The 23,177-nt window shown below is 39.4% G+C and overlaps 1 protein-coding gene across 1 annotated transcript in view; it reads right to left on the reverse strand.

Annotated features, from left to right (window-relative positions):
* Lama2 (laminin subunit alpha 2) overlaps nucleotides 1–23,177 on the reverse strand; it is a 602,337-nt gene that overhangs the window by 319,836 nt on the left and 259,324 nt on the right. Inside the window, exons 11-12 of the mRNA XM_055599236.1 lie at nucleotides 5,082–5,222; nucleotides 1,636–1,809 (exon numbers count right to left, since the gene is read on the reverse strand). Of these exons, the coding sequence (XP_055455211.1) occupies nucleotides 1,636–1,809; nucleotides 5,082–5,222 (315 nt within the window). The remainder of the gene's footprint in view (nucleotides 1–1,635; nucleotides 1,810–5,081; nucleotides 5,223–23,177) is intronic.

Genomic DNA, 23,177 nt, shown 5'->3' on the forward strand with positions numbered 1-23,177 from the left:
AGCCAGATGAGGGAAGTTATCTTTGGGATCCAACCACTATGAACAGGATGTCCAAATTCTTTGCTCCGATGTTACTTAATATCCCATTTGCTTGCTTTCCTTCTGTTGGTTTGAGTTGCAGCCAACAGAAAGAAAAGGCATAAGACCAAAAAAAGAAATGATGGGAAATATGGTAATGGTAATTTCTATTAGTGACTGTCTTTAAATAATGGCATGGTATCACCACACTAGTCTGAAACTCATCTATTTTTGACCCAAATTTCTTCTTGAAGCTCCTTTCAGCAATAAAAAGAAATGAGTTTTATTTTTATTTTTACTTTTTGGCAGCGGAAAGCAGCAGAAATTCAAGCCATGTGCTGTTTTGTTCTTGTCAGGGATATAGGAGGTTTCTAAATAGGATAAAATGACTTCATGTCATAAAGGGCCTAGCAAATAAAAGTTTAATTATATTTTTATTACAGCTATTGAATTTTATGTAACATATGCTGTCTCTTTTAAAATACATGTTCATTGAAAACCTACTTTATTCATTTACACATTTTTTTTTTTTTGTAGTAGCATTTAGAAGCCTGTTGAAATGAAGAACCTGGGGATGAGTGGGACTGTTTCAATCAACTAAAATTGCCAGTTCCCATTCATTGAGCAGTACACGAGTTACTATCATTTCTGTTTCAATGCTCACATATTATGCAATACAGCCAATATTTATAAGTATATTTTTGTTTACTTAACAAATGAAGGGATTTTTTTTTTCAATATTAGCAATATGTTCTTAGAGGTGACAGGTGACATTGTGACCCCATTACCAGGTTTTTGTCATCACCATCTTCTGGTGTGATGAAGCAACTTAATCCATCACAAGGTATTAATACACATACACCAGGGGAAAAAATCACAAAATAATTAAATTTAGTTTTTAATAAATGATTTGGCAGAAGAAGACAGAATTCCAAACATCAAGAAATACATCTAGAGGGAAATCATGTACAACAGAAAAACCTTTAAACACACAGACACACACACGCACACACACATGCGCACACATACACACATCTTGAATTTTCAAGGTTGTTCTCCCTGATTATCTGTGTGTTTTACATTTGTGTCAGCTTGAAAGCAACATGTGCTTTCAATATGGCAAGTTCAGGGTGCTTCTTTGTCCAAATTCTAGAAAATACGAGGTATTCTTTAAACACACTTCATAACAAGTATTGAATTAGATACACAATAAATCCCATTTTCCAATTAACATGCATATTGGATAGAAGAAAAAGGCAAGTGCCTTGCTTATCAGTTTTGAAATAAAACTGCGGCAGAGGAAAACTTTGTAAAAAATGTCACTCTAGTTACACTTAAATAAACACATCATAGTTTCCTCCAGTGTCTTAAAATGTTTTCCCAAAATCTCTCTAAAGATTTCGTTAATACGCATTCTAAAAGGTTACCCAGAACCTATATGAAAATCTTAGGATGCCATAGCCCTTTGATATCTTTTACTTGTATTAGTTATGCCATATGGAGGATGCCCAATTTCATCTCATTAAGTTGCTTCTGGAAATGTAATACAGTATGAGTTAGTTTCTAGATAGGTGAATAAAAATACCATTTCAAGAAGAATGTCACAAATGGACTTACTTTGTTTCCCAGATATGGGGCTGGCGCACTCCAGTAGTAAGCATCTGGGAGGGAGCGCCGGGCCTGGAAGTTGCTGATGCTGATCTGCTGAGGGGAGTCCGGGTGATCGAGCTGAGGAGCCAGCTGAACGCGGCCAGAGATGTCTGTGAGATACCAACCCTGCATTTCTTGAACCTTAAAGAAAACACAGCCATCAGCAGTTACAAAAAAACGAACAAACACACAAACTAAAAAAAGCAGTAGTTGTTTTTATTTGTTTGTTTTTTGTTTTCTGTGGGGTTTTCTTTTTTTTTTTTTTTGTTTTTTATTTTCCTCTAGCTCAGTGCTCAGAGAGGAAAAGGCTACAGGCACTTCAAAAACATTGAGTATATGAGTATATGAGCATACTACCATGTGTGCTCATACAGAATCCATTGTTTATTTCTTATTGACTTTTTACGAATCTTAATAGAACCATGTAATAATAACTTCTTACTGTTTCCTTATACTATGATTTCAACTAGTATTTGTGTGTGTGTATGTGTGTGTGTGTGTGTGTGTGTGTGTGTGTGTGTGTGTGTGTGCACAAAGGATGGCATATGTGTCTGTGCATATGTGCATGCTGGTATGAGGCTGTGTGCTGGAGGTCAGGATTGGCACCTGCTGTCTTCCTCAGTTGCTCTCCACCTTCTAGTGTTTGAGACACAGCCTTTCACTTCCGTGGTGCTGATTCAGGTAGACTGGCTTGCAGCCCAGGGATCCGAGCATCTCTGTCTTTGCAGTGCTGGGATTATTGGTGTGCTTTACCGCTCTCAGCTACTTATGTGAGTACTGGGGATTTGAACTCAGGCCCTCGTACTTGCATGGCAAGCATTTTGTTAATGTCACCAAAAATAGAAGTCAGTTATAACTTTTCAGTGGTTATGATGCTAAATAATTTATCAAATGATTTGATTTAGAGTTTCACATTTTTCACGTCAGTTGTTTTTCTGAAAGTCTTATGAATCCTAATATCTCACAAGTGCTGCATATGTATCCATAATGCAGAGGACAAAGGAAATCATACATGCAAGACCTAAAAGGTAACTTTCATTCAATATTTCCATTCTTCCTACTTTCTGAATTGCTTGTTTTCAGGTTTCAGGATGTTTGAATCCACCGGAACGTTGCTATGACAACATCTCCCAAGGCTGTATACCTTCTTTCCCATAGGATCAGAAGTACTCTAGGGACTCATAGCCTGGCCCAGGAAAGGAAATAACTTTAAAAGAGGAATAAAAGATGAGTAATGATTTGCTTTACAGTGTTATATCCCAGGCGTAACACTGTATGCCTACACTTCTTGTGTCAAGGTCAGGCCTACGAATCCCCTTCAATGTGAAGCCATCCTGTGTAGTTAAGACAAAACTGTTTGCTGAGTTGGGAGGCTTCAAAACACCCCGGCTTGTGGTAGTTTTAGCATCAATGTGAGCAAACACCTAAGATCAACAACTTAGGGGGCGATTTTATTTGCTTCCAAGATCCCAGATTTGTCCAGCCTAGTGGACAGATTGCAGTAGGGGAGAGCCATTGAACTCATGACAGCCAGTGGGCAGCACATAAAGGTAAAGAATAGCAGGATGTCCCTTCCCAAAACATGGCCACTTTGACTTACTTCCTCTTGCCAGGCCCCACTTCCAGCACTCCCACCATCTCCCAATAGTCTGGTCAAAACTTTAATCCATGAATAGAATAAAGCATCAACTACAAGACAGTTGTTCTGATCCAGGTATCTTTGCAGAGATCTAGAAAAGAATCTACTCAGGTCCTGCTCAGCCCTCCATCTAGCCAAGCTGAAATCCAAGGTTAATAACCATAAAAGGTGCCAGTTTCCAAGATATAGCTGGTGTTGCAAATGAGAGTAACCGGAGAGATAAGACTGAACATATATTGATTAAATATAACTTTAATTTTCTTTTTATGTAGAGATTATTTGATTTCAATTTATTGTTGTTCATTTTTAAACAACAAATTTGGAATAGCTAAGATGCTTTGGTTTAAAAAAAAAAAAGGCAAACTGGGTCAAAAACCAACAGTTAGGTAGACAGCAGCAAATGCTGACTTCTGTTTCCCTTTCTAACTCTAGATGTCCTCAGGTGTTCTGAGACACCTGGGTAGGAGCATGGAACTAGGTTCTGAAGACCAAGACCTGAACGCTAACTATTCCCCATCCATTGGAAAGCCATGAAACTTAAATTTATCGGTGGAGTTGTCAGCAACCTTAAGCACGACTCTGTCACCAAAATGAAGAAGTTAGACATTAAGTCTACTTGTTATTGTTTCTTTGAAGTTTTCTTTGAAATCAAGACACTGGCTAAGTGGAGAGATATTCACGGAGATAATACAAGAGTACAGTCAGAAACTACTTATTTCAAACCTGAGGCAAAAGCCACATAGAACAGATGATTGTGTTCGGGATTAGTTTGCAGGTCAAAGCTGGAAGAAAGAAGTGTTTAGGAGATAGTTTATTAAAATAGCAGTCTATAAAGCATGACTCTGACATGGCACTCACTGTTACTGTTACTGGCTCTCCAGCTAGAATACCATAGTGTCTCAGTGGCCTTTTCCTGAAGTCTACTTTTCCATTCACTATGAAGGTCTCTTTTCTAACCCGCTTTCTACGTGCTCTGTGCTGAGTGCAGCCAGTGTGACTATGGTAACTACCAAAGACCCCACTTTCCTCTCACATATTTTCTCCAGGGGAGGAAATGGCTCCCTGCATGCAGGCAGGGAGAAGCACAGTGGGCCAAGTGAGCGAGCATATGATACATGTTTGTTTTAGAGAAAGACAGTTGTAGTTACTGCTGAAGAACGAAGTCAGGTGTTTTCGTTAGTGACACATAGATTATATGGGTGAATGGAAATACAATATTTATGATTGTTATCTTATGTTTTCTCTTGTACATCTAGTGCTTGGGATGAAAGCAACATGATTTTCATTATATTTTCAAATATGGGATTTGATAAGGGTTGTAGCTACTTCAGAGGGGACTCAGTCTGTACACTTACAAAAATACCTTAATAAATATCTTTTTGGCTGTGTGTGTCTGGGTGTGAGTAAGGTATATGCATGTGAGCGTGGGTGCCCACAGAGGCTAAAAGAGGACATCAGATCCGCTGGAACTAGAGTTACAGGCAGTTTTGAGCTATGTGCTGCGGGTGCTGGGAACCAAACTCTAGACCCCTTCAAGAGCCAGAAGCACTGAGTCCTTTCTCTAGGCCACATCTAAAAGGCTTTGAACCACAAATACATAAACAGTGTTTGAATGAAATTCCATTCACTTTGTTTTCAGACAATTTTAAGTAGTTCCTAAGGTTGTATGATGTTATTGTGGTTTGTTTATTTTTTCAGTTTCCTACAAAAGCACAAGGGTGACAGAGACGCTGGGTTGACGGGCAGCGTGTAAAGGGGCAGTGTGCAACCTTACCTTCCCGTAGGTCCAGTAGGAACTCTGACATCTGGTCGACACCCCCGAACAGAAGCATTCCTCACAGCCTTTCTGATTATCCTCTTGCAAGTTGAAGAAGCCAGATTTGCAACGGCTGCAGTCTTCACCCTCAACGTTCTCCTGAAAATGTAGAGAGTTGTATTAGCCACGGATGCATCCTGCTAAGGAGAAGTCAGGTCTGTGCCTGCATGAGGAAAATGTGACTTCAGGCCTCAGTTTACCTTCTCACCTGTTTTTGAAGCACAGCATTACAATGGAGAGCAACCACTCTGAAGTTGCTGGGTGAGGTTCATTGTTCGAACATCACAGCCTATGTGTGTATAGTATGATTTACTGAGTGCCAAGTACTGTATTAAAAGTTATTATAATGAACTGTCTTAGAATGTGGATAAAATACTAAGGTAAATCCAAAAATGTGTTGGTCTGATGAAAGTGGAACCAATATTAGTCTTGCCACTCTGATTTGGGTTGCAACTTCATCTTCAAATATATGATAAAATTAAAACATCTATGTTATATAAAGATGTAAAATACCTTCATATTGCAGGCTAAAAATACATGCATTTTAGGCAAGCATTAAAATTTGACATGTGAAGGGTTTGGGACAGATATGTATAGAATTTCCCTGGTCTGGATAACTAGAAAAGGGAAAACCTTTTTCCCTGCTTAATTTTTTACAATGTTTCCTTTTGCACACTGGCCTACTAGATAATTTATATAGTAATAGTATAAAGAAAATTCAGTCTTGTTTGGTGACTTTTCTCCAGATTAGGTTCATTAATCCAGTACATTATAGTGTATTTGCTTTTACATGAAATTGTAATGTGTGCTCAGACCAATGAAAGCTGACTACACAATGAAAGCCTGAGAAGGGTGTAGTCTCTCTATTTAAGAAATAGTTAATTTTGACCAATACCTCCAAGTGAAGGCTTCTCTCCACAAGAAATAGATTTCCAACATACTCAGGCATGCATGATTCCTTTCCCACCTTTTCCTTGCATTCTCCTTCTACCTATTTGCAGTTTTGCCTTTCATTCGATAGCTAACTTGCTTCCCAACTGTTTCTTTAGCCTTAAGTGCATTGCTTTATTATAACTGCAAAACTATACCCAGGCTTACAGAGCTTATTCTCTCCCAACACATGTAATATTTAGTCAGAGGTAGAAATGTTCCTGTGTACATACTCCCAGAAATCTAGATGGTTCCTGGTCAGTGTTGAGCACTGGCTTCAGATAATTTTATTAAGATTAAACAATTTGCTCTGTGACAGTGTTCTTATGCATACCAAAGTTTTATTTGCACACAGTGTATGCTTATTAAAAATCTATTTGAAGGGCTAGGGAGATGATCCACCTAGCAAAATGCTTGCTGCATTAACATGGAGAATGATTGAGTTTTAGAATAAAACATCCAAGTTAATAAACAAACGGCAGCAGCAGCAACAACACCAACAAATAAGCAAAACAGTAGTCTGTTGGGTGCATAGTATGAGCCTGTATTCGCAGCACTGGGGAGCCAGAGTCAGGAAGGCCTCAGGGGATTCTTGGCTAGCCAATTTAAGCTGAACTGGAAATCTCCAAAGTCGGTCGAAAACCCTGTCTCAACGGTGGAGTATGGTAGAGAAATACACCAAACGTGGCCTTCTCTGGCTTCCACATGAGTGTACACATGAACAAGCCTACTGATACATTCACACACATACACAAAGACACTGTACTAACCCAGTATTGAGAAGATGGGGTGGTAAAAAGTAAAAGAAGCAGCAGAAAATGGACCACAAATAAGAAGAAATTTACAAGAACAACAACAAAAAAAAGAGGAGGAGGAAGAGAAAGAGGAGGAAGGGGAGGAGGAGGAGGAGAAAGAGGAGGAAGAGGAGAAGAGGAAGAAGAAGAAGAAGAAGAAGAAGAAGGAGGAGGAGGAGGAGGAGGAGGAGGAGGAGGAGGAGGAGGAGAAGAAGAAGAAGAAGAAGAAGAAGAAGAAGAAGAAGAAGAAGAAGAAGAAGAAGAAGAAGAAAAGAGGTTCTCCTTAGATCTAGAGAACATACTTAAACTTTGATTTTTGTTTCTTAATATCTTTGATCCATTTCCAACTCCAACTACTTGTAAATTGCTGGGAGCCTTAGCATGGTGACATTCCTTTAGTATCTTGACATGTATAGAAATTGTGGTTCTCAACCAGTTTTAAATTTCCTAGGCTGCTTCCAAATATTTTAAGATGGCAGATATCAGCAAGAGAAATCAGTCTACCCTCGGACTCATAGGGACAAAGGAAGCCCCAAAGCACTCAAGTAAAGAGCATCTTCAAAAGAGTACATGGGCAGGAAGGATGAAACATGCCTTTAATTATAATTTAGCTCTTTCCATTGAGGACACAGTACAGCTGTTCCGCACACTGTGTTCTTCTGTGCTTGGTCTAGCCTACTTTTCATTTACTCTAATTTGAAAGAAAGTAATACCACTCTTCTGAGACTCAGACTGAGACAAACAATTAGAAATTTTTTAGACATTAGCTACATATTCCTTAGCTCCACTTTAGCTTTGTTATGTGACCTTGAGTAACATTCTGAATAAATCACTGCATATTCAATTTAAGCTAATAACCTCAAGCAGCACATTAAAGTGGGAATTCTGGGTGCTGTAAAGGTGAGGGTAGAGTCAAGGTCTCTGTTCTTAAAAGCCAGTTTCTATCTAGATAAAAGGATGTGCCTGAAATCAACTCTGAGGTGCAATGCAGTCAGTGCATCTCAGAAGGAAATTGACTTTTGAGAACAAACTTAAGGAGGTACAGGTTCTTTCTGTGAAGGTTTTCTGAGGCTTTAGGATGGGCAGGGAATTGCAAATAAACCTTGAGGCATGACTTTAAAAATTCTACTTGATTGGTAGAAAAAGAAAGACATCTATGCGAGCAAAGATGGTGAAAATAATATTTAATGTGAGGAGCATTTTACTTGTCACCGTTTCTTCCAAAATAAAGGCACTGAAAACTCCCTATATGATAGGAGTTTCATTTGGTACTTAAAATCAAAGGACCCACTCTTAAATAATGGACATGTAAGGGTAGCCTCAGAGACAGGACCTCTTCTCTTAGGAAAGTGAAGATAATTAGTAAGTGCTAAGCAGGAGCCAAAAATAAAAAAAAAAAAAAAACATCACAGAACTATAACTGGGGCACTTGAGTTGATAAGATGCCTATAAGATGTGAGACAGTGGGACCAAGAAATCTTTCACTATTTTATAGTGCTGGAAGGGGTTAACACAACAGAACTGGATGCTCAAAACGGTCGTGTAACAAGCAATATTCTGTTAGAGCAGTGCTTCTCAACCTCCCTAATGCTGACTCCTTAATGCAGTCCTTCATGTTGTAGTGACCCCACCCCCACCAGAAAAAAAAATTATTTTGCCCTTACTTCATAAATATACCCTGGATACTGTTGTGAATCATAAGGAAAATTTATTTGGAGATAGGGGTTTGCCAAAGGGATCGCCACCCCCAGATTAAGAACCCCTGTGTTGCAGGGAACTAAGCAGAAGATCTCTGAGGTACCCTGATAGAAGGATTTTGTATGTGTAGGATCTAGATTCCATTAGTCACAGTAAACATTTGACATGTGATCACGCCATATTGACATAACAATATCTTTGACAAAATCCTGCACACAAGACTTGAGTGGGCTTCCTTAGTAGGCAATAGTCCATTCTTATGATGCATGATGGGAGATTTATCCTTTTGCACAACTTCCTGTTCACCCAGTTTCACTGATTGCAGCCATCTTATTCTCTTGTTATGGCCACACCATGAAGGATGGTATCTCCTTGAACTACTAGAACTGTTAGGCCACAGTGAACCCTTTCTTCCTCAACCTGCTCCTTATTGGATGTTTAGTCATGGTAACAGGAAACATAACTAATATTGCTACTGAATTCAGTAGAAAATGCAGAATGGAAAAAAAATCTCTGTGTAGTTCACTAGAACTCTACTCTCTAGATTTACTAGGTTCTTCTGCCTTTACTCAGGAAAAAGGCATGTTTGACAGCACATATATTAATAGGGTTATGCCTAAAAGTGTTTCTTTAAAGGTAATAGTGTTTCTTTCTTGTGGATCTCTTGTCCACTCCAGGTCTTTCTATCTCCCCCTTCTTTCATAAGATTCCCTGTACTCCAAATGGATGGAACTAGAAAAGATCATCCTAAAGGAGATATCCCCAGAAGCAGAAAAACACACATGGTATATACTCACTTATAAGTGGATAATAAAGGACAAAAATACTAAAATCTGTACACCTAAAGAAGCTAAGCAAGAAGGAGGATCCTGGGTAAGATGATCAATCCTCATTCAGAAAGGCAAACAGGTCAGACATTGAAAGATGGAGAAAGAGGGGACAGGATGGGAGCTTACCACAGAGGACCTCTCAAAGACTCTGCCCAGCAGGGTATCAAAGCAGATGCTGAGACTCATAGCCAAACTCTGGGCAGTGTGCAGGGAATCTTATGAAAGAAGGGGGAGACAGAAAGACCTGGAGGTGACAGGAGCTCCACAAGGAGAGCACCAGAACCAAAAAATCTGGGCCCAGGGTTTTTTTTTCTGAGACTGATACTCCAACCAAGGACCATTCAAGGAGATAACCTAGAACCCCTGCACAGATGTACCCCATGGCAGCTCAGTGTCCAAGTGGGCTCCCTAGTAAGGGGAACAGGGGCTGTCTCTGAAATAAACTCAGTGGCAGGCTCTTTGATCACCTCCCCCTGAGGGGGGAGCAGCCTTACCAGGTCACAGAGGAAGACAATGCAGCCGGTCCTGATTGACTAAGGTCAGATGGAAGGGGAGGAGGACCTCCGTTATCAGTGCACTAGGGTAGGGGCATGGGAGGGGTTGGGAGTGGACAAGAATGAGGGAGGGGGCTATAGCTGGGATATAAAGTGAATAAATTGAATTAAATAAATAAAATGAAAAGTAATAGTTTTGAAATAATTATTAAAGAAAATTGCAGTATCATATACACATTTTATGTTATGGAGAGTAGTATGACTCTAATACAGAAGTGGATTTGGGGACTTTTATGTGTGCCTTAACAATGCCAAAGGATCCTTAACTTCTACAGTGTATGGTACACAATCATCTATACAATAGATGCTATATAATAGATTCTCCTTCATGCTCGCGTATGATGTCGGAAGCCTAAGTCTCATTCTTTCTGAGGGTTTTTTGTTGTTGTTTTAACCTGTGACTAATCATTCCATCCATAAGTGTTCTTATATCTTTTATTGTATCTCCAATTAACACACAAAGATCTTGTATGATACCTGAGATCTGGAACTTACATAGTTTGACTCCCAGCATGAGAACGGACCATCTGCTTTCCAGGTGAGCTCTCTGGACAACTTAATTTCCTTTGCTACTCATATCAAGTTGTCAATAAATGTCCTGCACATTATTCTTCCTGTGACATTGTCACTGACTCACCGCTGAGCATCTCTAGGATGGGAATGCTAGAAAATGGGAATGGCACTCCTGAGGATTGTGGCCAAAACCGCAGGAAAAGTACACAGAGAACATAAGACACATTAGAAGAAAATCCCTGATCTGAGAGGGGTACAAAGAACATGTGCTGTCGCCGACACCAAATTGTCACCACAGTCCCCAAGTCTCTAATGAAAAAGTAAGCAGAAAGGGGGCAGAATTGACGTAAACTATGTGTTCTGTTTTCCTCGAGACATGAAAATAGGTTATCGCAGCACTGTCCTCTGTGGTTGGGATGTTCTAGGTATTTACTGAAATAGAGAGAGAAAACTTTTTGTCATTGTTGTTCTTTTCTTGTAAGATTGGCAGACCATCTAGCTGGTCCCCAAACTACAGTTGACAAACTATCTGATCCCGAACTTCTAACACTGACAGTGACTGTATGATTGCTATTTTAACAATTATGATACTGCTCCTCCTTTTTGTTCTGCCACTTCCTTTTTTTGAAGATGTATTTATTTATTATGAATACAATGTTCTGTCTGCATGTACACCTACATGCCAGAAGAAGGCACCAGATCTCATTTTAGATGATTGCGAGCCACCATTTGGTTGCTGGGAAATGAACTCAGGACCTCTGGAAGAGCAGATGGTACTCTTAACCTCTGAGCCATTGTTCAGCCCCCTCCCCCTTTAAAACGTTACTAGATTAATTTGATGTTTTAAAAATATTAAATGCATTCTAGTTTTATCTAAACCATCAGGGTCTACTCTATTAAAGCTCTCAGCATTTCCAGTTGGGAACTTTGGTCAATTCATTTTAGTATTTTAAGTGTTTAGAGTCCATTAGTGATTTTGCCAATTTGCATATATGATAATAGTTCCCATACTGAAGCCAATAAAGCAATACAATTTTGAGGTTTCACACTTTCATTTTAGGAATTCCTAACACATGCTCACTGTTCATTTCCAGGTTATTCCAATGCACATACTAACTTTTAAATATGAACCAATCATAGCCTATGATTTCCCCATTGTAAATATTTCATGTAGTAGATAATACATTCTTCCATATTGTGATAATTAAAGTGTCACTTTTTTGAGACCAGTGGTCTCAGCTTATCTGAACTATTTTTCATTATTGTGAACCTAAAGGACCTGCCTGGTCACATGATCATCATAATCATCATTGGGAAGCTTTAAAACTACAGGTGGACTGCATGTACAGATGAACTGTGTGTATAGATGGACAGTATGTGCAGATGGACAGTAGGGACTCTTATCTGACATGTAAAGTTATGTTTTTGTCCCTCTGTAGCTAATACCCATCTCCTCAAGAGTATTTGTTTGTTGTCTCAGATAGCCTCATTGGTTACACAGAGTCAAATGCCTAATTAGAATAAATATGTGGTCTACCCTACAAGAACCCTCCTAGTGGCTGCCATTTATTTCATTGGTACTATTTCTGCCACAAAATAGCTCAGTTTTCAAAAGCCTTACTAACCAGCTTCTGTTGTTTTATTTTTATTTATTTATTTTACTTTTTTTTTCTTTATTAATTACACTTTATTCACTTTGTATCCCCCCCCATGGTTCCTTCCCTCCTCCCATCCCAATCCCTCCCTTCCTCCATCCTCTGCATGCATGCCCTGCCCCAAGTCCACTGATAGGGGAGGTCTTGTTTTCCTTCCTTCTGACCCTAGTCAATTAGGTCTCATCAGGAGTGGCTGCATTGTCTTCTTCTGTGGCCTGGTAATGCTGCTTCCCCCTCAGGGGGAGATAATTAAAGAGCAGGCCAATTAGTTCATGTCAGAGACAGTCCCTGTTCCTATTACAATGGAACCCATTTGGATACTGAACTGCCATGGGCTACATCTGTGCAGGGGTCTTAGGTTATCTCCATGCCTGGTCCTTGGCTGGAGAATCAGTCTCAGGAAAGACCCCTGTGCTCAGATTTTTGGTTCTGTTGCTCTCCTTGTGGAGTTCCTGTGTTCTCCAGATCTTACTGTTTCCCACTTCTTTAATAAGATTCCCTGCACTCTGCCCAAAGGTTGGCCATAAGTCTCAGCATCTTCCTTGATAGTCTGCAGGGCAAAGCCTTTCATAAGGTCCTCTGTGTCAGGCTCCTAACTTGTTCCCTGTTTTCTCCTTCTTTTGATGTCCATCCTCTTTGCCTTTCTGGATAGGGACTGAGGATTTTAGCAAGAGTCCTCCCTCTTGATTAGTTTTTTAGGTGTACAGATTTTAGTAGGTTTATCCTATATTATATGTCTATATGAGTGAGTATATACTGTGTGCGTCTTTCTGCTTCTGGGATAGCTCACTCAGGATGATCTTTTCCAGATCCCACCATTTACCTGCAAATTTCATGATTTCCTTGTTTTTTATTGCTGAGTAATATTCCATTGTGTAGATATACCACAATTTGTGCATCCATTCCTCCACTGAGGGGCATCTGGGCTGTTTCCAGCTTCTGGCTATTACAAATAAAGCAGCTACAAACATGGTTGAGCAAATGTCCTTTTTGTGTACTTGAGAATCTTTTGGATATATGCCTAGGAGTGATATGGCTGGATCTTGAGGAAACACTATTCCTAGTTGTCTGAGAAAGGGCCAGATTGCTTTCCAGAGTGGTTGTACAAGTTTACATTCCCACCAGCAGTGAAGGAGGGTTCCCCTTTCTCCACAACCTCTCCAGCATGTGTTGTCTCTTGAGTTTTTGATCTTAGCCATTCTGATGGGTGTAAGGTGAAATCTTAGGGTTGTTTTGATTTGCATTTCCCTGATGGCTAATGAGGTTGAACATTTCTTTAAGTGTTTCTCTGCCATTCGTTATTCCTCTGCAGAGAATTCTGTTTAGCTCTGTACCCCATTTTTTAATTGGATTACTTGATTTTTTGCTGTTTAACTTCTTTAGTTCTTTATATATACTGGATATTAGCCCTCTGTCAGATATAGTGTTGTTGAAGATCCTTTCTCAATCTGCAGGCTGTCGTTTTGTTCTGAGGCAGTGTCTTTTGCTTTACAGAAGCTTTTCAGTTTCATGAAGTCCCATTTATTGATTGTTGCTCTTAGAGCCTGTGCTGTTGGTGTTCTATTCAGGAAGTTGTCTCCTGTGCCAATGAGTTCAAGGGTACTCCCCACTTTTTCTTCTAAGAGGTTTAGTATGTCTGGTTTTATGTTGAGGTCTTTCATCCACTTGGACTTTAGCTTTGTGCAGGGTGCTAAGTATGGATCTATTTTCATTTTTCTACATGTAGACATCCAGTTAGACCAGCACAATTTGTTGAAGATACTGTCTTTTTTCCATTGAATGGTTTTGGCATCCTTGTCAAAAATCAGTTGTCCATAAGTGTGTGGATTTATGTCAGGGTCTTCTATTCGATTCCATTGATCCACCAGTTTATTTCTATACCAGTACCATGCAGTTTTTAGTATTGCTGTTCTATAGTGTAGCTTGAGATCAGGGATGGAGATACTTCCTGAAGATCTTTTACTGTAGAGAATTGTTTTAAGAATTCTGGGTTTCTTGTTGTTCCATATGAAGGTGAGAATTTTTCTTTCAAGGTCTGTAAAGAACTGTGTTGGTAATTTGATGGGGATTGCATTGAATCTGTAGATTGCTTTTGGTAAGATGGCCATTTTTACTATATTAATCCTGCCAAGCTATGAGCATGGGAGATCTTTCCATCTTCTGATATCTTCTAATTCTTTCTTCAGAGACTGGAAAATTTCTTCATACAAGTTCTTGACTTCCTTGGTTAGGTTAACACCAAGGTACATTATGTCCTTTCTGGCTATTGTGAAGGGTATTGTTTTCCTAATTTCTTTCTTGGCCCTTTGTCTTTTGTATATAGGAGGGATACTGATTTTTTTTTTTTTAGTTAATTTTGTATCCAGACACTTTGCTGAAGGTGTTAATCAGCTGTAGGAGTTCCCTGGTAGAATTTTTGGGGTAACTCAGGTATACCATCATATCATCTGCAAATAGTGATACTTTGACTTTTTCCTTTCCAATTTGAATTCCCTTGATCTCCTTCAATTGTCTTATTGCTCTAGCAAGAACTTCTAGAATAGTGTTGAAGAGACATAGAGAGAGTGGGCAGCCTTGCCTTGTCCCTGATTTCAGTGGGAATGATTTAAGTTTCTCTCCATTGAGTTTGATATTGGCTATAGGCTTGCTGTATATTGCCTTTCAGGTATGTGCCATGTATCCCTGATCTCTCCAAGACTTTAAACATGAATGAATGTTGGATTTTGTCAAATTCCTTTTCAGCATCTAAGGAGATAATCATATGGTTTTTCTCCTTCAGTTTGTTTATGTGGTGGATCACATTAATCGATTTCCGTATATTGAACCACCCCTGCATGCCTGGGATAAAGCCTACTTGGTCGTAGTGGATGATATCTTTGATGTGTTCTTGGATTCAGTTTGCAAGTATTTTGTTGAGTATTTTTGTATTGATGTTCATGAGGGAGATTAGCCTGAAATTCTCTTTCTTAGTTCAGTCTTTGTGAGGTTTAGGTTCCAAGGTGACTGTGGCTTCATAGAATGAGTTTGGTAGTGTTCCTTCTGTTTCTATTTTGTGGAATAGTTTGAAGAGTATTGGTGTTAGCTGTTCTTTGAAGGTCTGGTAGAATTCTGCCCTGAAACCATCTGGCCCTGGGCTTTTTTTGCATAGGAGACTTTTGATGACAGCTTCTATTTCCTTAGGTGATATAGGACAATTTAATTGCTTTACCTGTTCTTGATTCAGCTTTGGCATGTAGAATCAGCCAAGAAATTTGTCCATTTCATTTAGATTTTCTAATTTTGTGGCATATAGACTTTGGAAGACCTAATTATTGTTTGGATTTCTTCAGTGTAATATTTTCATTTCTGATTTTGTTGATTTGGATAGTGTCTCTCTGCCTTTTAGTTAATGTGGCTAAGGGTTTGTCTATCTTGTTGATTTTCTCAAAGAACCAGCTCTTGGATTCATTGATTCTTTGAATTGTTTTATTTGTTTCTAATTTATTGATTTCAGCCCTGAGTTTGATTATTTCCAGCCATCTACTCCTTTTTGGTGTGTCTGCTTCTTCTTTTTCTAGGGTTTTAAAGTGAGCCATAAAGTAGCTTGCATGAGATGTTTCGAACTTTTTCTTGAAGGCACTTAGTGCTATGAACTTTCCTCTTAGCACTGCTTTCATGGTGTCCCATAAGTTTGGGTATTTTGTGCCTTCATTTTTATTGAATTCTATGAAGTCTTCAATTTTTTTCTTTATTTCTTCTCTGACCCAGCTGTCATTTATTAGCAAGTTGTTCAGTTTCCATGTGTGTGTAGGCCTTTGGCTATTTTTGTCATTGAGGTCCAGCTTTAGTCCATGGTGATCAGATAGGATACAAAGGATTATTTCAATCTTCTTGTATCTGTTGAGTCTTGTTTTGTGACCAACTATGTGATCTATTTTGGAGAAGGTTCCATGAGGTGCTGAGAGAAGGTAAATTCTTTTGTGTTTTGGTGAAAGGTTTTGTAGATGTCCATTTGATTGATAATCTCTGTCAGAGTTATTGTTTCTTTGTTTAATTTCTGTTTTGTTGACCGTCCTTTGTTGAGAGTGGGGTGTTAAAGTCTCCCACTATTAATGTATGGGGGGCTATGTGTGGTTTAAGTTTTATTAAAGTTTCTTTTATGAATGTGGGTGCCTTTGAATTTGGGGCATAGATGTTCAGGATTGTGATATCTTCCTGGTGGATTTTTCCCTTGATGTGTATGAAGTGTCCTTCTCTACTTCTTTTGATTAATTTTGGTTGAAAAATCTATTTTATTAGATATTAGAATGGCTACTCCTGCTTGCTTCTTGGGTCCATTTGCTTAGAAAACCGTCTTTCAGCCCTTTACTCTCAGGTAATGTCTATCTTTGTGACTTAGGTGTGTTTCTTGTATGCAACCGATTGTTGGGTCTTGTTTATGCATCCATTCTGTTAGTCTGTGTCTTTTTAATGGAGACCTGAGTCCATTGATGTTGAGGGAGATTAATGACCAGTGGCTGTTAGATCCTTTGATTTTGATGTTGGCTATGGTAGTGTGTGTGTTTGGCTACTTTTGGTTTTGATGTAGTGAGGTTATTTATTTCTTGTGTTTTCTTGAAAGTAGTTAGTTTTCTTGGGTTGTATTTTTCCTACTAGTATCTTCTGAAACGCTGGATTTGTGTGTAGGTATTGTTGAAATTTTTTTTTGTCATTGAATATCTTGTTTTTCTCTATCTATGAGGATTGAGAGTTTTGCTGGGTACAGTAGCTTAGGCTGACATCCATGTTCTCTTAGGGTCTGCATGATATCCGTCCAGGCTCTTCTGGCTTTCATAGTTTCTGTTGAGAAGTCAGGTGTGATTCTGATGGGTTTGCCATTATATGTTACTAGGTTTTTTTCCCTTTCAGCTTTTAGTATTTTTTCTTTGTTCTGTATACTTACTGTTTTGATTATTATGTGACAGGAGGATTTTCTTTTCTGGTCTAATTTGTTAGGTGTTCTCTAGGCCTCTTGTATTCTTATAGGCCTCCCCTTTGAGTTGGGGAAATTTTCTTCAATGATTTTGTTGAAAATATTTTCTGGGCCTTGGAGGAGGGAATCTTCTTTTCCCTCTATTCCTATGAGTCTTAGGTTTTGTCTTTTTATGTTGTGTTGGATTTCTTGGATGGTTTGTGTCAGGAATTTTTTTAGATTTATTATTTTCTTTGACGAATATATCGATTTCTTCCATTGTATCTTTCACACCTGAGATCCTTTTTTACATCTCTTGTAGTCTGTTGGTTATGCTTACCTCTGTAGTTCCTGTTTTCTTTCCTAGGTTCTCCCTCTCCATGATTTCCTCCATTTGTTTTCTTTAATTTTTCCAATTTTAAGTTCAGATCTTGAACCGTCTTGTTGATTTCCTTCACCTGACTGTATTTTCTTGTTTTTCCTTCAATTCCTTTGCCTGTTTGCTTGAACATTCCTGTTTCTTTTATTTCTTTCAGTGATTTAATCATTTCCTCTTTGAACGCTACAAACTGTTTGGCTACATCTTCCTGTATTTCTTTAAGGATGACCATAATCTCTTTTATTATATCTTCCCCTAATTCTTTACGCATGTTATTTGCTTCCTCCATTAACCTCTTCATAAGCATAGATGTAAGGTCATCTTCTTGAATTTCACTTATGTTAGGGTGTCCAGGTCTACTTCCCCTGGATAACTGGGTTCTGGGGATGCCATATTGCTTTGCCTTTTGTTGGTTGTGCTTTTTCGCTGGCCTCTACCCATGTCTCAGGTGTTGTCTGTTAATTTCTGGTGTCTTCTTGGTCCTGGGGTGGGGAGATCCCCTTGGCAGGGTTCTGAAGTTCTCCTCTGCTTTTTGGGTACGGTCAACTGAATGGTGGTGCTTCTCAGGAATTGTCACAGTTCACTTCAGGTGTATGGACCTTTATGGTAACTGTGGTGTTCAAGAAGGCTCTCCTCTCAGGAGAGGTCCTGGTGATGACTGCCCTGCTGCTGGGTTTCTTGCTCTGAATTTAGTGAGTAGCAGCTGTTGCTCTTAAAGTGTAATTGTTGGGTTCAGCCCTCTTGAAGAACCAGGGATTCCCACAGTTTTGTCAGTTTAGCTAGTAATAACTGGTTGATCCTTGGAGCAGTATCTGAGGGCTGCTGTAATGGCTATTTGGCTTTTGTAGGTCTGAGGATGCAGCTGTGTGCGCCCAATGCCCTAGAGGTACTTAATAATAGTGTGTGAGCACAGCGCTCATGCCTGCAGTAGAAGGCTAGAGCCTAGAGTCTGCGTGAATCCAGAAAGTTTTTTGGAGTTGGGTGTCCTGAGCGTTGCACCTCATGATCCCCCTGCTGTGGGGTTTCCTCCTGACAGAGACACTCTTTGCTTTCGGACAGCCTTTCTGTCTATGATGGCGAGTAGAACCTGTAGGCACAGACTTACGTGGCTCTGCCTTTCTGCCTTTCTGGGGACTGGGTGCCTGGGCATCTGCCGAAACTGGGTAATTTTTCCCTGAGACCTTTTTAGGGTGGTGGTATCGACTGAGTGCTCTGAGATCAGACCAGCCGTTCCCCTCCCTGTGAGTTTGCACCCAAAAGAGAAGTTCAGTCTCTGGTGCCCTGGGGCCCACAGTTCTATCTGGGGCAGCCAGTCAGGTGCAGGCGGGACTCTGTGATGGGGCCTGGGTCCCCAGCTCTGGCTCCAGGCTGGCTCCTGGGGCGCCCGTGGAACATGAGTCTTTTCCAGAGGATGTCTGGGTGACCTAAGGTCGGTCCCAATCGTTTCCTGCACCGTGGGGTTATCTCTCAACTGTAATTCTCAGTCTCTGATGTTGTGGTGCCCACAGTTCAGTCTGGGGCAGTGATCAGAGCAAGCTGGCATGTGGCTCTGAGCTGGCCACCAAGGCCTGGTGGAACCGGGATCTCTTCTGAGGTTTAGCTGGGTGAGTTAAAGCTGATTGAATCCCCCACCATGGGGTATCCTATCATCTGGGAAACACAATCACTTGTGTTTTAGGGCCACGAGTTCTGACTGCTGGTCACTGTGCTGATCCTGCTGTGCTGTTTGTTGGTCAAAACGAGAGTTGTCCCAGCGCTGCCATCTTGGCAAATTCTTATTTTTATTTATTTTTTGATTTCTTTAAGTCAGAGGCCACCAGGCTGACATCAATTTCCTTTTTGTGATAGTTTTCTCAGTATGGCCTCTCTCTGGAGATAAAGAGCCACAATAGTTCTGCTTTCATTTTCATGAAGCTGCTTCCTTACAAATTAGATACAACTGCAGCAGTGTGTGTTTAACTGTGATTGTTAGTCAACTGGGAATTCTATTGACGAAGTAACTGAGAATATCTACAGTGACATTTAAGTTATTTTTTTATAATAATTGCTTCAGGAATTTTGCAGTCATGTTTAGTTTTTGATGCCTGTGTCGTCAATTACAGTTTTCCTTCCATGAAGGACTTCATTTTAATGTTCCTTAGTATTAAATAAGTTAACACATGGAGGCATAATTGGTTAATTAGCAGTATTTGCTGAGTGCATACTCTTTAAACATACTGATCCTAAAGTTAGGTAATATACTAGGGAAAGATGAAAAGAAATGAGAGTTTTTACTTCTCACAAACCAAGTTTTGTTTAAAAGTACTTGCCATGTACTAGTTAAAGTGTTTGAAAGCAGATTTTACCCAGCCACTATTTAAATAAGACCTCACTGCAGAAAAGTGATTCATTCCAAAAGCAGTGAGGATAGTTAGGGCTTTATGAACAGAACATGAGAGGGTGAAGGCATAGAAAGCTGCCAACAGGAAGCATTAAGGAGGTAGCCCAAAGAAAAGATGTAGACAGAAAGAGAGGTCAGAGGAGCCTATGTAATGGTGGTTAAGGAGAGTCTTCTTACTGAAAATGTGTGTGTGTGTGTGTGTGTGTGTGTGTGTGTGTGTGTGTGAGAGAGAGAGAGAGAGAAAGAGAGAGAGAGAGAGAGAGATGTTATTGTGATGTTTTCTATATGAGTTTTAGATTAAAGATAAAACTTTATGCACCAGGACTATTTGTAGAAATGTCACCACCTTAAGTCTAATAATTAGTTGGGGTAAATATTTCTGAACACAAATATAAAAGGAAAAATCAGAGCCTGTAAACCATTAAAACATCATAAAAGAGCCGGAGAGTGGGTGGATCTTTTCACTACCTGTAAAAACTCAAAACAACCACCAAGTAAACAGTAATCGTACGTGAATTTATAAATTTGTACAGAGGCTCTGTGTTGTAGGCACATCTAATGAGACTTAGGTAGGACACACTCAAAACACTGCTGTGTGGATGATTAAATAACCTTAAATGGGACAAGCATATGACTGCCAAAGTCCACCATTTTCCTCCCTTCTTCATTATATATAATCACAGTGTTATCTTCTTCTTGTGCAATGATGAAGGAATTTCACAGGTTCTAAGTCATCACTAGAGGTGAGAGAAACATAAGGTAGGATTCAATCATTGAAAATGTTTTAAAGGAATACTGTGAAAGTGTGGCAAGAGAATGCTTCCCGATGGGAGATGCAGACAGCTTTGTTGTGAAATGGAGATTCAGCTGAAACTAAAACCATCAGGTGAAATAAATGAGAGGAGGAATGAGATTTCCTAAGCAGCCTGAAAAATCCTTAAAAAACTACACTTAGTTCCTGTCAGAGACAGTCCCTGTTCCCATTGCTATGGAACCCACTTGGACACTGAACTGCCATGTGCAGCGGTTCCAGGCCATCTCCATGCATGGTCCTTGGCTGGAGTATCAGTCTCAGAAAAGACCCCTGTGCCCAGACTCTTTGGGTCTGTTGCTCTCCTCGTGGAGCTCCTGTCCTCTCCAGGTCTTAATATCTCCCACCGTTTTGATAAGATTCTCTGCATTCTGCCCAAAGTTTGGCTATGAGTCTCAACATCTGCCTCGATACCCAGCAGGGTAGAGCCTTTCAGAGGCCCTCTGTGGTAGTCTCCTGTCCTTTCCCCTGTTTTCTCCCTCCTCCGATGTCCATCCTCTTTGCCTTTCTGAATGGGGATTAAGCATTTTAGCCAGAGTCCTCCTTCTTGATTAGCTTCCTTAGGTGTACACATTTTAGTATATTTATCCTATATTATATGTCTAATATCCACTTATGAGTGAGTATATACCCTATGTGTCTTTCTGCTTCTGAGAAACCTCACATAGGATGATCTTTTCCAGTTCCCACCATTTACCTAAAAATTTCATGATTTCCTTGTTTTTTTTTTAATTTATTTTTTTTATTGCTGAGTAATATTCCATTGTGTAGATGTACCACAATTTCTGTATACATTCCTCAACTGAGGGAGATCTGGGCTGTTTCCAGCTTCTGGCTACTACAAATAAAGCTGCTACAAACATGGTTGAGCAAATGTCCTTATTGTGTACTTGAGCGTCTTTGGATATATGCCTAGGAGTGGTATAGCTGGATCTTGAGGAAGCACTATTCCTAATTATCACCTCCCCCTGATGGGGGGAGCAGCCTTACCAGGCCACAGAGGAAAACAATGCAACCACTCCTGATGAGACCTGATAGAATAAGATCAGAGGGAAGGGGAGGAAGACCTCCCTTATCAATGGACTTGGGGAGAGGCATGGGTGGGGAAGAAGGAGAAAAGGTGGGATTGGGAGGGGAGGAGGGAGGGAGCTACAGGGGGGATACAAAGTGAATAAACTGTAATTAATGAAAATAAAAATAAAAAAATAAAAAAAACCTCTACAGTTACTGAAAGTTAGGTGACTAGGGAATTTAATTAATCTGGAAAGAAATGATAGATGGCCACAGTCATTCTAGACAGGTAAATTGAGGCCCAATTATATGTTCCTGTGAACTACTGAGAGCATAATGGAAAGTGCAATAAAAGAAAAAAAAAAAAGCAAGGCAAAATGAATCACAGACTAATTTCTAGTCTTGTACTAAGACTTTGATAAAACTAAAGCTGAATGTTCCTTCTGGGATCAAGGTCAATCTCTATTATTTATAACAATCTACAATCGAACTCACTTGAAAAAAATGGAATAACAGCAAAGTACAAAAGAGCCAACTTGTAGTATGTGGTACCAATGTACAAGCAGAGGCCAGGAGTAAGACAGCTTTTATAGTCAGGAGACTATAAAAGATTTATAAAAAAGCAAGACGTTTCAAAATGTATGGAAAGGCATAGCAATTTGGAAACATTTTGTCTCATTTTCATATTCAAAAAACAGAACAAGGATCATGCTCATTAATATTATTAGCCAAAAAAGACTGGAACCTAAAACTTGTCTGTAAACAAACACTGTAGTTGATATTGTACAAGTATTATGATTTTTTCAACCTCTAAAATCTGGGAATTCCTTTTTATCTCTCTATATATTTTAAAGTGGGAATTATTTTAGGACATCATAAAAGGGCTTATTGTATGATCTCAATTACCTGTAACCTGATAAGTAAAAAGACTGGTGCTGTATAAGTTTACTTCACACCTGTGCTTATTTTTAGACACAGCTGACTGCCATTTCATTTCTTTGTCCCTTTTTTCCTAGCCAAGTACCATTCTAAAATTAATAGGTATCATGCGGTATACTTAAATTTTTCTTACATGTGTGTTTATCCATAAAACTTTAGAATTATTAAATGTTTTCCACTTTACAGGAATGCAAACTGTATGACATCTGTTTTTAACTGGGGTTTTCTGGGAGTTATCAGTCCTTGTCATTCAGATTTACTGTTTTCACTTCAGTTGTTGGTTTTGTTTTGGTTTTTTTTTTATAGATTAAGTGAATATTTGGATTCTTCTTTTCTGGTATCTCTCAGGAGCTGATTGCAGAACAGCTAATGGGCCCCCAAGCCACTGATGCTCAAGTCCTTAAATCAAATCCTGCTCTATCTGGGTAACCCATGTTATCTTTCCACTCAGCTAAAGCATCCCTAGATTAATTCCAAATCTGAATACAGCATGAATTACATTCCAATCACTGTTACTGTGAATTTAGGGGATTAAAAGAGAAGAGCTTCCATGCATTCCATGTAGACAACTCTTCAAATCTTTCTTTCTTTCTTTCTTTCTTTCTTTCTTTCTTTCTTTCTTTCTTTCTT

Source organism: Psammomys obesus, unplaced genomic scaffold (assembly GCF_907164565.1).
Source record: "Psammomys obesus unplaced genomic scaffold, mPsaObe1.curated_primary_1811, whole genome shotgun sequence".
Classification (NCBI taxonomy): domain Eukaryota; kingdom Metazoa; phylum Chordata; class Mammalia; order Rodentia; family Muridae; genus Psammomys; species Psammomys obesus.